Below are 16,977 nucleotides of genomic sequence, written 5' to 3' on the forward strand. Positions count from 1 at the left end.
TTGTTTCTAATGAAAGTTTTAAATGAAAGCTTTCCCAAAAATCACATGAATAACTTCTTTTCTTTAGCTTGCTACTGCTTCTTTCTAATCGATCCCACCACCCCTAGACATTTCTTGACCCAAAGCAACGGGGCGAGAAAGACGGCAGCACAGGTGAAAGCTCGAATTTGGCGCGTCTTGTCGTAACTACAGGTACATCAGCAAGTGCTGCCATCTCGCCGTTGTTGTGTTGTTAACGAAAGTGAAAATTTGTATAAGAGGAAGAGTCAATCGGTATCTCTCTCAGTCTGCCGAAAGCCGTCAGCGAAAACTTCGCGAGGGAGAAAGGGACACAATCATGGCAAGAAGTCCAGTGAAAATTCGAAACTTTTTCGACTTCTCAGCAAAGCTGTTGTCTGGTGAAGATATCAACATGAGCCGCTACAAGGGCAAAGTGATTCTGGTGGAAAACGTCGCCTCCTTGTGAGGCACGACTGTACGGGATTTTACCCAGATGAACGAGTTGAACTCCAAATTCAAAGGTCAGCTCGTTGTCTTGGGATTCCCGTGCAATCAGTTTGGTCACCAGGTAAAGTTATTTCCGTTAAAATGTTAAATCGATTTCACCTTGACTTCTAGATTCTTTAGAAAATCTTATCAAGTTTTGTAACATGAACAGCTGGCGTGATCACTGCTAAATAATCAATAGTAGGACGTTGCCCCCTCTTTTATTATAAAACGCTTATACCAAAAACGAACAAACGTTTAGAATTAATGAGATATTTGAATATATTGTTTTCTTTAAAATCTAATACCACATATAGTTCCGGAGGTCAGAGAAGCAGGCATATTCAGCCTGCAAAAAATACCTTATCAGTCTGAGCAAAACCATTAGGAAAGCATGCACGATAGACCAATCCTTACAGAACTTTGTTTGCACAAGATAAAGTAAAGTGGTTTCAACAAGTTCAGCTCGAGGCAAACACTTAAGCATACATGTTTGCCAAGTACAAGTACCTTTTGCTTTTTTAGATTTATTATGTAAATTTATATAAATCTGCAAAAGCTTAAAGTGTATGTATATCACTATGTGAATGTGTATTCTGAAAGAGTGAGCATTATTTGGTCCAGTTTACCCTCAAATTTAATGAATGTATTTTGCTACTAAATGACCCTAGAGTTGCTCATATATGTATGTATTCAGATGTATGTAAAAGACAATGATCACATGTATAAATGTAATTCTTGACTGTCTTGATCATAAATGGAAACTGTGGATCTCCACCTAACAGGACTGATGTGGTTTTCAAAATCATAATATTCTAGTACTTTACTCATAATGTAAAATGATAGAAAATATCCCAATTGTCCTCATTGGGCAAACTTTATTTGCTTATGACTGTTTTTACCTGCATACACTAAATGAGTCACATGCAAATAGAATTTTAAGGCTTTTAGAATGACATGTTTTTAGAGATCTAATTGCATACGTAATGCTCAGTTTCAGAAACATTTATTTCAAATTAAAAAAAAATCATAGACACTGAATAATTCCTTTTTATTTAGGAGAACGCCTCAGGCCAGGAAATCCTAAATTCCTTGAAGCATGTGCGCCCTGGAAATGGATTTGAACCAAACTTTCCAATCTTTGACAAAGTTCTTGTGAATGGACAGGATGCCCATCCCATCTTTCAGTTCCTTCGAGAATCACTGACATATCCTTCCGACGAACCAACAGAATTTATAAGCAACGCTAAACTTATCATTTGGGAGCCTGTCACACGATCAGACATTGCATGGAATTTTGAAAAATTTTTGATTGGTCCGGATGGAAAACCATACAAACGTTACAGTCGAAAGTTCCAAACCTGTAACATTGGTTATGACATTGCTGAGCTTATAAAACTGCACAACTTGTAATTCGAACTTGCGTAAAGACAGATAAAAAAATTGAATGCTTATATCTTAGTTGATGATATCTTAAAATTTGTATTTGATGAATGAAAAAAAGTGTCATAGCTTTGTTTTATTGGTAAATATAGTCACGAGATGAAGTGATGTGCATGATTTCAAAAATCCACATTTTGTGTTTTAGACTTTTGCCCTCGAGTTTCTTGTTAATGAACAGCTGCTACATCCTGTTATCTCACATACTGCTTTAAAGTGATTTTTATATACCGGGTGTTTATTTCCAAGAATTTTCTCAAGGCTACAGTATTTGATACACTTCTACGCAATGATATTATCTAGGATTTTTATAGTGAACTGTTTTAGTTTTTAAGTCCATAGTTTACATTACACTATTATAAATAAGAGATTTTTACAGGCGGTATTTACAATGGTTCTCAGTTTCTACTCAATTCTGCTCCCAAGATAATTAAGTGCTTGAAGTTAAGTTTTTACAATGTATCAATTTATACAAAAGATATAACTATTTATTTAAGAGGCATTGTGAGATTTGTGATGTGCTGAAATATGAAGCTGGATTTCTTCAACTGCAATGTCACTGAGCTTTTGATAATGCCACTAAATTGTTTATGTGATTGAATCATTGTGTGTATTATCCACATATTTGTGTCATCTGGTTAAATTCTCATTCATGTGCCTCAATGGCTGTACACAGTTGACAGCATCCTGTTGTACAATATTAGTGTGTGCCCAGTGTGGAAGTATTGTGTGTATGAAGGTGTCCACCCAAAGCCATACAGGTCAGGGGACACTGGACGGTGTCACAAACTGACCACACTGGGTTATGACACGCCATGGTACAACCTCATGCTGCAATGATGGTGGACCAATAAAATTGTAATTGATATTATGATCACTGACTTATTGCTTGTAGGTTTTTGACCAATAAATTGTAATTGATTTTACCATCACTGACTTATTGCTTGAATGTTTTTGATGCCTGCTTTTACATTAACTCAAGTTATGCATTTTTAGAAAATGGACAAGTTACATAATTGCTGCAATATTTCATGAAATACCTAGCTGCCAGGTTTTTGTCCTTTCTGCCCATTAATTATCTTTCATAACCAAGATATTTGAAATTATAACATTCTGAAATCTGGTTCGTGAGATAACATTTGGTCACAATGAGTCTAATCCTTATTTCCCTTTTCTTGTGATCTAATCTTTAACATGACATAAAGTGAAGGAAATGAAACATCAAACATAAGTCAGGTGACTTGGAAAAAAAAGTAATATTGCTGAATCACTGTTGTTCTCTAGGGCTTCGGTGACATTTTGATGGCTGGTTGGCAACCATTAATGTCTTTACTTATGAAACCACAGGATTGCAGAAATCTGATTTTATAACTTATTGCTGAGTCACTGATTATTAGTGCATTTTGCTGATCATCATTCCTGTAGAGCTTAATATATGATTATCACCTTCGATGTAGATTATGTGATTATGTAATGAAATCAATAAATTGCAATGACCGTGCATGTTGAGTTGGACAGTCCAAGTGCACTTTATTTTAGCTGAAATTAAATAGTACAAAATGAAAATAAAGAATTTTTTCTGATGCCCAAACAATCTTCAAGTGGTAGTATAAGTGCAGGTTTGCTTTTAAGAGGTCAAAGTCAGTAATGATTCCCTGGGTAATGAAAAAACAGCCTGGTGTGTAATGTATGCAGTGTGACTGTGAATAATATGCTTGTCTTAATGCATTCACAGCTAGCTAGCTTGCCCATATAGAATGATTGCCATCTGTTATTCTCATGCACTTTTTTCTATTTCAAATTAAACATATATAGTAGTCTTACATGAACAGCTGAGCAGTTTGTTGTAGACCATTAATTTTATAGAATGTCAGTGTGTATACCAGTCACTCTGACATGCAATGTGTTTAAATCAATAATTCAAACAGGAAATTACTGAAATAACCTATAAGACATCCAGATGGAAAGTTTATCATTCAAAGAACAAATTGTCAATTAATAAATAAAAGTAACTTAAACAACACCATTCAAATGTGAAATTTTCCCCTTAACTCCTCAAAGATCATGTAAATAGAATTGTCCATTAGATGCCATCTTCTAAAAAAAAAAAAAAAAAAAAAAAAAAAAAAAAAAAAAAAACTTTCAATTCGGCTAAAATAAGGGCATCTTGTTTAACTTGTTACATATCATGGATTAGTGGTTATGAAATTTGTTAATCTCATTAGGGCAGGCATGTAGTTGTGTAGGGTTTGTACATTGATCCATCATCAAAGTGTGTTGTCTGAAAGCAGAGTTATGTTTATTGCTTTACAAAGTTTCAAAGTAGACCTAAAATATTGTTACCTTTCTGCATAAAATGTTATCTAAAAATATTAACTGCTTTCAAAGATTACACGGTACATCTTTCCCAACAATAAGTAAAATAAAGACTATAAGCACAATTCGCTGAGCAGCAGGTAAACAATTTTTTTTGAGTTAACAGGGTCATTAACCTTTCTGCACTCAAATCACCATATTACAATAGTACCAGGTCAGTTTGCACAAAGTCAATGTTTCAAACTTAACATGAAAATCTGCTGTACTAAAACACAGGCCATATGTTCCAAAATGGGTACAATCTGATGATTTTTTTGTACATTGATTTTCAGCAAGGAAAACAACCTTTAAGTTAGTAAGAAATGAAATTATCAAAGTTCTCAAATTTGCATTCAAATATCAAGTGAAATTGAAAATACAGGATGTAACAGCAGCCATGGCAGAGCTAAGGTGTTTTTAAGGGTCTCTAATCGTCTGAATTGCAGAACAATAGCAATTAATTTTCACCAGCAATAGTGCTACAACAGATTACCTCTAAAATTTTCTTTTAGACCAATGAATGTGGGTCAGACTACTCAAATGTCAGTAATCAACATTCTTATGTGAATTAACTTCTATTCTATAGCACATTTGTTCAATTATTAAAAAAAAAAGAAAAAATGATTCACTGATTCTAGGACCTGTGGATAAATTGAAGAATCTAAGATCATTTATGATGTAAAACTGAGAATGCTTCTTTTAACATAAAAGTTTTATTGCAATAAATAAAATTTAACAACAAAACACATATGTACAATATACAAATACACAAATGAATAAAATATTAAACCCCATACATAGTGAATTTCAAATTTGTCTCTTCTGATAGTGTGTTGACTTAATAATTTATTATAAAAAACTGGAATGTCTTATCATTTCTTCCATACACTTCACACTATACTGCAGAATTTTGGAATACATGAACTACAGCAAAAATTGATAAGAATATGTTGTTTTACAATGAAACACAATCTGTGACAAATTGGCAATATCAAATATACCGTCATGTACTATACTAAGAATAAGCTTTCATGAATATGGGGTGCCACTGGTAGTGTAACGATTTTACATAGCCTTTACCTCATTTTGGCCAATGTACAAGATTGTGTACTGAGAGGAATGACTCCCCTCATTCAGTTGTTACACAAGCTGGACACTCAACGTGAGGCTGTTGAACCCAAGGATTTGGTGCAACTCGTTGGCGACAGCCTTAGATTATAGTCACAAACCAACAATTCCCTTAACCAGAAGAGAAGGGAGAATCTAAAATTTGCCATAGTGCAGGGGTATCGACATCTGTGGTCGGCCGCGACACCAGTTACAGAGTATCTCTTTGGGGATAATTTACCGATGGTGGTTAAATCTATCACAGAAGCGAACAATGCTAGCCTTCACCTTAGCTGTGGGTTTCATAATAGACAAGAATCAACAGACAACCAATCATGGTCGTCCACTCTGGAAAATGTAGAAACAGAGCTGCCCTATGCAGTGTCTGTCAGTTTTTGTCTAGAGTTTAAGTTTCAAGCTTTAAGTTAGAAGTACAGCAGCTTAGAATACAGCAAGATAGCCAGAGACATTGTAGAGTAAGCAGCATAGAGTGCAGCAGACAATGTATAGTAATAGAAAAGTAGCTGGTTCCAGATACAGATACATGTGACTTTTTAAAGTGTTCTTAGAAAATAAAAGAAGAAAACCAACTGAAGTGTTGTTAGGTTTCTCAAATGGATCATGTGCCCGATGACGAGGGCCAGGTGGACTGCTCCCAGTTACTGGCAGAATTCACACAGCCATCTACTAGGGGGGAAAATCAACTTACTACTTGCACAGCAGCAGATGGGATTTTTAAAGACTTAAGTCAGGAGTTGGAAGTAGAGGGCACTGGAACACCAGTACCAGAGGATATTGCAATTTGATCACATCTCTGATCTCTTCGGGCTTAGAGAGCAGAGATGCCAGCCACAGGGAGCACATCCACCTTCCTGCAGAGCAATGCCACAGCTTCCCAACCAAACAGCCAAGGCCCCATACCAACACCACAAAATTGGGGGTACACGGGCCCTCCCATTCATACAGGACAATTTCACCCATCAGATAGATTCCGCCCCGCAGGGGAACAAGTGGTCGTATGCACAACCACTCCAGGATGGTCACTCGGGTCCATAGGGCAGTACAATGAAGGTAGGCAACCATTACACTCCACCCCTTTGGACCACCACATACCCAAGAACCTGCGTCAAAAGATATGGGACAATGAGTACGTGTCACTAAGAGACCTACTACCCCACACATCTAACACACTCACACCTTTTGACACTATTGAAGACGAGCAATTTGTCCAACAAAAGAAAACAGACGCGGACGGCAGCCTCACCATTATTTTGGCCCCTGTCACCAAAAAGAGCTCCCCCCTTACCTTTCCTCGGTGGCAAGTTGCTTTCAATATTTTTTTTAGTTATTTACCTCCAAAAATTCCTCTATCAATCTCTCAACCTACTGCAATACAACAACAGGATAGTTGAGATTTTAACCCACCAACCCTCCCTGCACTTCAACATCCTTATTACCTACCTACTACATCTTCCACTCTGCTAAACATCCCATTCCCCTTTGGCGTCTTTATTGGCCCCACCTTCAATAATTGCCAACCTTGCTCAAGTATTCATCTCAGTATTTTAACAATTTGTCGTACCGCTCGGTTGTCAAGGTGTTACTGCTCGAGCAACACAGGGTGACTCCCGCTCTCGCCACCAACACCAACCAATTATTGAACCAAGCAAATAACTACTGAGGTACCTTATTATTTTGGACTTTACATTAAGTATGTGTGACATGTAAGAAAAATATAACAAGATAAACTACCTGTGATGTTTAGTACTTTTATTTTACAGAGATACAGCAATCCAACACGCAATGCACAAAATGTGGATTATTTCTTTACTAAAACATTTTGGAAATTTGTGAAAAATGGCACAAACAAACCATATTTCATTTATTGAACGAAATAAACTTATAGGAATTTTTCTTGCAACTAATTTGAAATTCTTAATTCTGTTTGTTAGTGTAATGCTGTAGTGCCAATGACCCTTGATGATTGCTACAAGCTTGAAAGTAATACCACCAGACAAGCAGCATGTGATTCATGGTTTAGTGCTAGAAAAAATAGAATAACTGCTTCTCAGTTCAATAAAATCCTTAAGAGGAAAAAAGATTTTACAGATAAATTTGTTTCATCAATTTTTGATGAGTGTTTTTTTTACATCAACTGCTACTACTTATGGCAAAACCCATGAGCCTCTAGCCAAAGTTGCATACACCTCAGAATATGCATCTGTACACATACATGATTGTGGTCTGGTAGTAAACCCTGCCTTTTCATTTTTAGGGGCTTCACCTGATGGAAAACTTTGTGATAAAAGTATTACTGGTATTATTGAGATAAAGTGTCCATATACTGGTAGAGATAAATCTATTTCTGATTGCTTAGCATTACTTCACTTTTGTTTAGTTGAAAATAATGGGAATATCCATCTTTCACATACTCATGACTATTACTATCAAGTACAAGGGCAGTTGCTTGTGACATCTGCACCTTTCTGTGATTTTGTTGTGTTTACTGTGAAAAAAATCCAGAAATCTGATGCACCGGACTGATGAGTGTTTGTCCGGCAAGATGGCGACTGTTTCACAAATTTATCACGTGACATTAATTATACTGTTCATTGGCTAAAACAATGGTGTCAATCACTCTGCTGGATCGGTGTATTAAGCAGATTACTTTGTCTGCAGCTTATTGAGAATCCCCACAGAGATATATTTATTGTAATGTTAGTAATTGACAGCCACAAATGAATAAAGAGAAGGGAGTGTTTTGTAGAGTAACTTGATTGACATGACCTCGTTGTACTTAAGCACAGAATTTAATGTAAACGAGAGAGAACGATGTAAGAGGTTGAATGGAGAGAAATAAATTGTAGATAGCATAGTTAGAAAGTGATAATAAAGGATGTGAAGGAACATGAAAGTCATTTAGTTCTTACCTCATGTAACAAGTAAGACAAAGTCAATACCTTCATCACATATGGTGGAGGATGCAAAAAGAGAAAGAGACTTTTGACATGAATGTCAGATAGAGAAAGACCAGTCACCAGACAGACACCCAGATGCAAACACATTCTATCCGAAAAGATGACAATGGGACAAACAAAGAAATGAAAGGTAAGGAAGAACCTTTCGATTTTTAAGATATTCGAGACCAGTTAGAAGATATCCACATGAAATTAGATATTACATGCAGTTCAGAGACAACTAACAGAATTAAACAATAAACCAACTTCAGTTTCTGCTGGCCCAAACATCGATACATTCTTTGGCTTTTCCACGGAAAATGCACGATTATGGCTCACGAAGCTAAAAAATTACTGCAATTTAAATAAGTATTCCCCAGATAAGGAATTGAACGCTTTTATGCTATACATGAAAGGTCCTGCTGAAATATGGTTATCCAAATTGCCTGACAAAAGAAAAACGAGTTATGATATCCTTAGAACTGAATTTCAAAACAATTTCGACAGGCAAATTTCAAAATGGACTAGAGAACACAAACTCTGGGAAAGAAAACAAAGAGAATGAATCTATTGAGGTTTATATTGTGGATATGTGACACCCTCTTTCTCTGCTTAATAAAAGCGCTGATGACAGACTCCTGTATTTCGTGAGAGGGTTAGGGAACAAAATTAAACGTTTTGTCATTACACAGAACCCTTTCTCTTTAGAAGAAGCAGAGAATCATGCGAGACTAGGCTCAATGATTGCAACTATACTGGTTGAGAAAGATAAGCCAGAGATTGTAACGTCTATCTCTGAAACTGAGAAAAATCTACAGCGAAGGGTGGAATAGCAAGAAAAACTAATTGCTGACACTTGGCGGGATATCAGAGGAATAGGAAAACAACACTTTGCATAAAAGGTTTTATCACGAATACAAGACGGTAAAAAAAGTCATTGCTTATGCCGGGAGAGGTTTAAAAAGACACAAGAAAAATTATCCCATCACATAAAAGGATTAGCAGATGTACAAAGTATAAAATATTTCGATATTTACCTTAGGCATTCAAAATTCAAAGTCATCACAGACCATGATAGCCATAAATGATTATTGTCACAAAAACAACTGCGTGGAAGACTGTGTTGATGGATGACTTTGTCCTCCCTATTGAATACAGAAAAGGAAAATACATGCAAATGCAAACACGCTTAGCCGCCGCCCTTATGACATGGAAAACGATGAAGAATTAGACTTATACAATCTTTTTGACCCAGCGCAGAGTTCGATTCCAAATGACACATGTTTGAACAAAACACGGACGTCAGATGCCATCTCAACTCTAAAAAGAGTGACAAAAGATCAGATAAGTGTGGAATACTTTTAGCAATTAAAGAAAAGACAAAGAAAACAGGTTGCTTGTTGAAATGTCAAGATTTCCAGTCATTTGTTTCAAAAGAAGAATTGTTAAAACTCCAGCGTGAAGATATAACCTTGCGTCAATTATTGCGTACTTGACATCAGATGAACTACCACTTAGTAGCAAAGAAGCTCGAGGCTTGTTGTTAGAAATCGGAGATTACGTGATGATAGACGTTTTTTACGTCATATTTATGTCTCCAAACGAAGGAAATCGACCAAATCAGGTCATTTACAACTTGTAATTCCAGACAAGCTGAAGTACAAAGTTTTGTCTAGTTTACACAATGATACCACAATTGGTCAGGGTGGTGTTAAAAACATATTTGGCATTAAGAATGAAGTATATTTGGAGAGGTCAGTTTGCAGATGTTGTTGATTATGTGTGTTCTTGTGTTGAATGCTTGAAAAAGAAAAACCTTCCAAAAGATTTTAGGGTTCCATTGTTACCTTTGCCCTTGGAAGGCAGCTTTGATAGATTGTCTTTTGACTGGATAACATCTCTGCCAGTTACAAGTCGAGGGATTAAGAATTTGGTAACATTCATGGACAGTTTAACTGGATGGCCGGAAGTGTTCCCGGTACCCAGCATTACAGCACCTACCATTGCAAGATTGCTTTTTGATGAAATAATATGTAGGCATGGGGTACCCAAAACTTTGTTAAGATTGTGAGTAAAGAAAATGATTTTAGCGTTGACTTCGAATAAAACTGCTACATTGCTGAAAAATAATAAAATAGTTTATTCTTCCAGGCTAGATCAAGCAGTGGATGAAGATTTCGCTATGTTGTCATACCCTTCAATTTTCATTTCCCTACCAACTGTTATAATAACAATATCTGTTGTAACAGGAATTTTCTCTTTTTATTACTTTTACAGGGTGCGACAGTTGGCATACACTCTTGAAGTGACGAGCAGGATTCCACAAAACAGTGCCTCATATATGGATATGTGTATGGACGACTGGGCAGTTTCGGTACATATTTACTTCACCAGGGCAAAAGCTGCTGTTAGTCATGAGGCAATACTGAAGGCATACAAGTTACTGACACAAAAACTGAAGCAGCAAGAGAATCCATACATTCTTTCAATCATCATCGTCGCTGGAAGATTTTCGCAAAGACGTGGATGAACAGAACCATGCGTTAGTCCCTGACACCTTCCTCACTAGAATGGTCTACGATGTATGTAGGACTGTTTGTGGCAAAAGTAACCAAGAATGAAGACAGGTTTTTAACTAGAGGATCAGAGAGGCGATACCGCCTCCGAATATTGTACCACCAGCTGGAGCAAGCGCATTCGTATAGACCCCCACATACACAAAATAAGGGACACAGCCACTAGTTTTGTGCTTGACAAGCTGTAAAAATGCAATCAACAAGAATTTTTAAACTATTGCAAAAAATATATATGGTACAATCAAATTTAAGTTCTTCGTAAGGTAGGTCAAGGGTCAATTTCAAGGTCACAGTAAATTGCCAGTATATGACTTCCTATTCAAGTTCAAGAGTAACTATGGACCTATCTCTGTCAAGTTTGAAGTTAAAAGAGAAAGAAATTAGCAGAGTTCAGTTCATGATAAAAAGTAGGTCAAAGGTCAATTTCAAGGTCACATTTAGATTGCCAGTATATGACTTGCTATTCAAGTTCAATAGTAACTACGGACCTATCTCAGCCAGTTTTGGAGATAAAAGGAAAGCAAAATTTGCAAAATTCAGTTTATGGTGTAAAGTAGGTCAAAGGTCAATTTTAAGGTCACATTTAGATTGCCAGTATACAGGGATGCTAGTCTTCCGGTTTTTACCGGAATTCCGGTTTTTTTGCGTCCAGTTATAAAATTTTCTGGTACTATATTTTGTTCCGGAATTCTCGTTTTTAACGTGGTCGCGGACTGGACGAACGATGCGTCAGAGGAACGTCGCATTTCAACCATTGCGACAGAGCTGCGTTTCAACACAATATCTAGTCACAACCGTAGCACGTGATTTATTTATGGCGCTTGATTGGTTGGAAATGTAGGCTTTAATGTCGGCACCCATGTGGAAAGTTTTGACACCGCGTGCGCGGAATTTTGAACTAAACCAAACTAAATGGATTTCGCGGAGAGGGGAACAGACGATATTAGAAACATCGACATTACTGTCAAAAATAGATTTAGTTGGAGTTGGCTGGAGGAAAAGGACAATAATGACGATTTTTTTTCTACCTATGTTCGGAAGCGAAAGTCCCCCGGAGAAGCTTGGTGTGTATGGTGCAACGACGTGATCCGGTACGGAAGCAGTGGTAAAAAAGCTCTGAAAAACCATGCTAAAACAACTAAGCATGCCAAAGCACGTAGTTGTCTTTACACATTTTTGTTGCTTGGGCATTACCACGAAAGCCATTACCAATCTTTGAAAATGATAAATGAAAGGGATTAATATTTAGTGACTATCATTATCATGCTGGTGATTATCAAGCTTACGTGAGGGATCATTAGGCCTACTGTCTACTATGGGTGGTAGGTGTTCATGTACTGATGGCACTTCCATCTTGTCAATGTCAAGATTATCCTTGGAAACAACTGTTGAAAATTACCATGAAGTTGTGATGACATATATTGCAATATATTTATTAAATAAAATTTGAAATATAGTAATTGTTTCATAATCAATTTGTACCCCCCCCCCCCCCCCCCCCCGTCTTTGCCAAAAAAAAGTTCAGGTTTTCTTTCCGGACCCCACTAGCATCTCTGAGTATATGACTTCCTTTTCAAGTTCAATAGTAACTACGGACCTATCTCAGCCAGTTTTGGAGATAAAAGGAAAGCAAAATTTGCAAAATTCAGTTTATGGTGTAAAGTAGGTCAAAGGTCAATTTTAAGGTCACATTTAGATTGCCAGTATATGACTTCCTTTTCAAGTTCAATAGTAACTATGGACCTATCTCTGCCAGTTTTGGAGATAAAAGGAAAGCAAAATTTGCAAAGTTCAGTTCATGGTGAAAAGTAGGTCAAAGGTCAATTTCAAGGTCACATTTAGATTGCCAGTATATGACTTCCTATTCAACTTCAATAGTAACTATGGACCTATCTCAGCCAGTTTTGGAGATAAAAGGGAAGCAAAATTTGCAAAATTCAGTTCATGGTGAAAAGTAGGTCAAAGGTCAATTTCAAGGTCACATTTAGATTGCCAGTATATGACTTCCTATTCAAGTTCAATAGTAACTATGGACCTATCTCTGCCAGTTTTGGAGATAAAAGGGAAGCAAAATTTGCAAAGTTCAGTTTATGGTGAAAAGTAGGTCAAAGGTCAATTTTGAGGTCACATTTAGATTGCCAGTATATGACTTCCTATTCAAGTTCAATATTCACTACGGACCTATCTCAGCCAGTTTTGGAGATAAAAGGAAAGCAAAATTTCCAAAATTCAGTTCATGGTGTAAAGTAGGTCAAAGGTCAATTTTGAGGTCACATTTAGATTGCCAGTATATGACTTCCTATTCAAGTTCAATAGTAACTACGGACCTATCTCAGCCAGTTTTGGAGATAAAAGGAAAGCAAAATTTGCAAAATTCAGTTTATGGTGAAAAGTAGGTCAAAGGTCAATTTTAAGGTCACATTTAGATTGCCAGTATATGACTTCCTATTCAAGTTCAATAGTAACTATGGACCTATCTCTGCCAGTTTTGGAGATAAAAGGGAAGAAAAATTTGCAAAGTTCAGTTCATGGTGAAAAGTAGGTCAAAGGTCACTTTCAAGGTCATAGTAAGATTGCCAGTATATGACTTCCTATTCAACTTCAATAGTAACTATGGTCCTATCTCTGCCAGTTTTGGAGATATAAGGGACTAAATGTTATAATTTTGGAGTTACCATAATGTGCCTTAAATTTCGTACAGAAAAAATTAATTAAAATAAAGAAAATGTCATTTTGGTCAAAATTCTTGAAATAGGAGGTGCTCTGAAGTTTCAGAAGTTCAAATTTGATGAAATAATGTCATTTTTGAACACAAGTTGTCTGCTTTGCCAAGCCTTATGTTTTATTTTTCCAGAGTTCAAAATTTATTATCCATTACCATACTGCACATTTTGCTTTTACCACCAATATGTACTTTTTGATACAGCGTAACTCGAAAACCGTATGGAATACAAAAAAACCGAGACCACCTCCAGTGTTGGGCTTTACATGCTCTACAAAATGCAAAAAAGAATGGGTCTCTAGCATTAACGGTTCCCGAATTAGAGACAGTTTTCAGTTTCGGTATCTTATGGCCGCTACTCCCGTGAAAATGCACCGATTGACCCCAAATTCATGGAGATGAAAGATGACCTGAAGGGTAACACCTTCCAATAATATTATTGGTTAAGTCTGTGTGGTGTTTGAATAACGGGGCAAAAAAAATTTTTTTCGTAAAAAATTTCATTTTTTTGAAAATTTTGGCCCATTTGACCTTGGAGTAAAGGTCAAAGGTCAAATCCAAGGGTATATTTGAAATCTACACATATGACTTTTGGAAAGCCGTCTATAGAAATTTTTCCCATAACTCCTTCCGTAGGGTAGATAATTAGCATTTAATTTTGCCATTTTTAGACAAGGGTGCATTGCAATGAGTGCCACACCCAGACCCCAATACCGACTAAGCCCAAATTTTACGTGGAATGAGTTGAGATTATAGGTGACCTAAATCCATGAGATGGGTACGGGGGCCCTTACCGTCTAGGAGGAGAAGCGGTAACGGTAGCCGTCCGGCGGAGCCGGCGGAACGATCCGGACGGGACCGAAACCATGTGTACCGCCAGCGCTAACGCTGGTGGTACAATTAAAAGTTGGAAATACGACAAGATTTAATAAAAAGCGTAACCTTTTTGCGAAAGATACGAACAGGGATGGACCCAAGAAACTGGTAAATGGTCTGCCTGTTAAAGGTTTTTTTCTCAGTAAAAAGTGCACCTAATTTGTCGATCATTGATGAGAAGAAAAACAAGTGTAACACTTACCAGTGCAGTGCTTGTCATAAGTTTGTTGAGGATGGTCACTCATGTTACATGCAAATTGAGAAAGATATCAGTGATAATGATGAAGACAATTTGCTTCATTACATCAATGAGAATGCTTCTGCCAATTTCATTGGGAAGATCGAACCTGGCTCAAAACGTCCTTTCATATTTTTTCTTTATTTTGAGGCGCAACCATTGCATGTCCATACTCATAACCTTGTGGTCGCCCACTGTCTGAATTTAGACGTAACCCCTACCAGTACATGTGAACTATGTGGCTAAAATGGAAATGTGTTTAAGGCTCCAAATTGTGCTGATGATTTCTTTCAGTGGATATTTGAAGACCAGTTTTTTTGGTTAGAAACAGGGTAAAAGGAAAAGAATGACAAAGGTCGCTTGTGATAAACGGTGAAATGTGGGGGTCCAGAAGAATGCCTGAATGTCCAAATCCGTTGACAAACTGTGTGGATTTGATTCCAAACTTTAGTAATTATCGGTAATTAAATTATGTCCTGCTTTTAGAATCATGCCTTGGAACGTTGACCTTCCTGTGTTCAATGGCACCTGGGAAGCAGGTGTGGCAGTTGGTATTGACCCGGCACTAGGCGATGATAGGAAGCTACCAATCCACCAGCATGGTGCCCTGAGGACCGACGAGGACATAAAGAGCACCATAGGACTCACTCTACGGTGGGTGTGGGCCACGATGGTCGAAGGAAAGGCCCTGTCGGACGAAGCCATCAGTCTTTATATGAATTACGAATGTGGGGGTCCATCATTTCAGGAAGGTGATGATTACCACGTGGAGGATAATGATGGGGAAATGATCATACATTATGGAGCGGTGTTGCTGGTACACAATATGTCTGGTTACAGCAGGTTTTTCCTTCTGAAATGGCTCAAGGACCAGTGTATCACCCTTGAGGTGATACTAAGAGGCGCCAAAGTGCTTCCTATTAAGATGGGGAAAATTACCGTTTTAGATTCCTACAGCTTTCTCCCCATGGCGCTCAACAAACTCCCAGCCACATTTGGACTAGATGAATCCCTTACAATGGGTTATTTCCCTTACTTCTTTAACACCCCTGAAAATCAAGATTATGCGGGTAAGATGCCCAATTATATCACAGCTCTGACACAATGTCTTCTGGTCCGAGAGAAAATTTTTTTGCGGGGCATGATGAACAGGTCAGTCAAAACCAGCGTTTTGATTTACAAAAAGAAATACTCCGATACTGAAGCTGTGGTCCACATAATTTCTAAAGCAAGCCGAGTGTGCTTGGGTGTCTGGACTTGGCTGGTTTTATCATGGCACCAGGATTGTGAGGCAACTCACACATTTGCCAATTAACTGAATTGATGAAAATAAGGTCACTGAAACAGAATTTCAAAGTAAAAAAACTCAAAATTACTTTCACTCAGATCATAAAGATGTCAGTTCAAACAAACCAAAGTGAGGTCTGTCTTTGCTGCATACAGTTTTGAGTTTAGGGAAAAGGGTTACAGAAGAGTAGGGCTTAATGTAAATTTCAAGAAAGGACCTACTGCTGCTCAGGCATTACAGAGTTTGTACTCAACAGATCTTACTGTTTTTTATGTTTGAATTGTAGCACAGCCATTAGAAACGTGACCACCAAGAGAGAAGATTAAGATTTCATAACCACAGATTCAAAGTTCAGAAAGATTAGAGAAATAGGCTCACAGGAAAAAAAATCCCAGCAACTCCTTCCAAAGATAATTACCAAATAAAGAAGACTTTTGGATACAGAAGCAACAGAGCATGTGCAACACCTCTGTTTTAATATTATAAGGATAAGTTAATGTTAACTTGCAAATTAAATGATTTTTTACTTTCTAATTCTTATTCTTTTTTATGCTGTCAGTTATATTGTTCTTCATAGAATATAATAACCACAGCCTGAACAAAACTTGTTTTTTGATTGCCGTCATCATAACTATCAGCACTACAGAAGAAACTGAATGTTAAAAATGTTTTCAAGACAACGGTTTCACAACTGTTGCCAGGAAGTATACAGTCCCCAGCAACCCCACAAATGCTCCCAAGAACACCCTCAATCTTCCAGTGGCTAGTTGGTTTTGGAGTATTTAAGGCTGTGTATGCACAGAAATTTCCATCTGAAACAGTTAACCTCATTGCTTACCAAAACTGTATACTAGAAAATGTATACCAATAAAATCACAAATTGGCGTCTCTATGACGAATGGTTCTGGATGAAAAGGGCTGCCCTTAAATGC

At 37.2% G+C, this 16,977-nt stretch overlaps 1 protein-coding gene across 1 annotated transcript; it reads left to right on the forward strand.

Annotated features, from left to right (window-relative positions):
• Positions 1-192: 192 nt before the first annotated feature.
• On the forward strand, positions 193-2,852 carry LOC106176907 (glutathione peroxidase 2-like). Its single transcript, XM_013559495.3, has 2 exons — positions 193-568; positions 1,546-2,852. The coding sequence occupies exons 1-2, from the start codon at positions 338-340 to the stop codon at positions 1,897-1,899; spliced, it is 585 nt and encodes a 194-aa protein (XP_013414949.1). The 5' UTR covers positions 193-337; the 3' UTR covers positions 1,900-2,852.
• Positions 2,853-16,977: the final 14,125 nt, after the last annotated feature.

This window comes from Lingula anatina, chromosome 2 (genome assembly GCF_051362555.1).
Source record: "Lingula anatina isolate TDL-2025a chromosome 2, LinAna3.0, whole genome shotgun sequence".
Lineage (NCBI taxonomy): Eukaryota > Metazoa > Brachiopoda > Lingulata > Lingulida > Lingulidae > Lingula > Lingula anatina.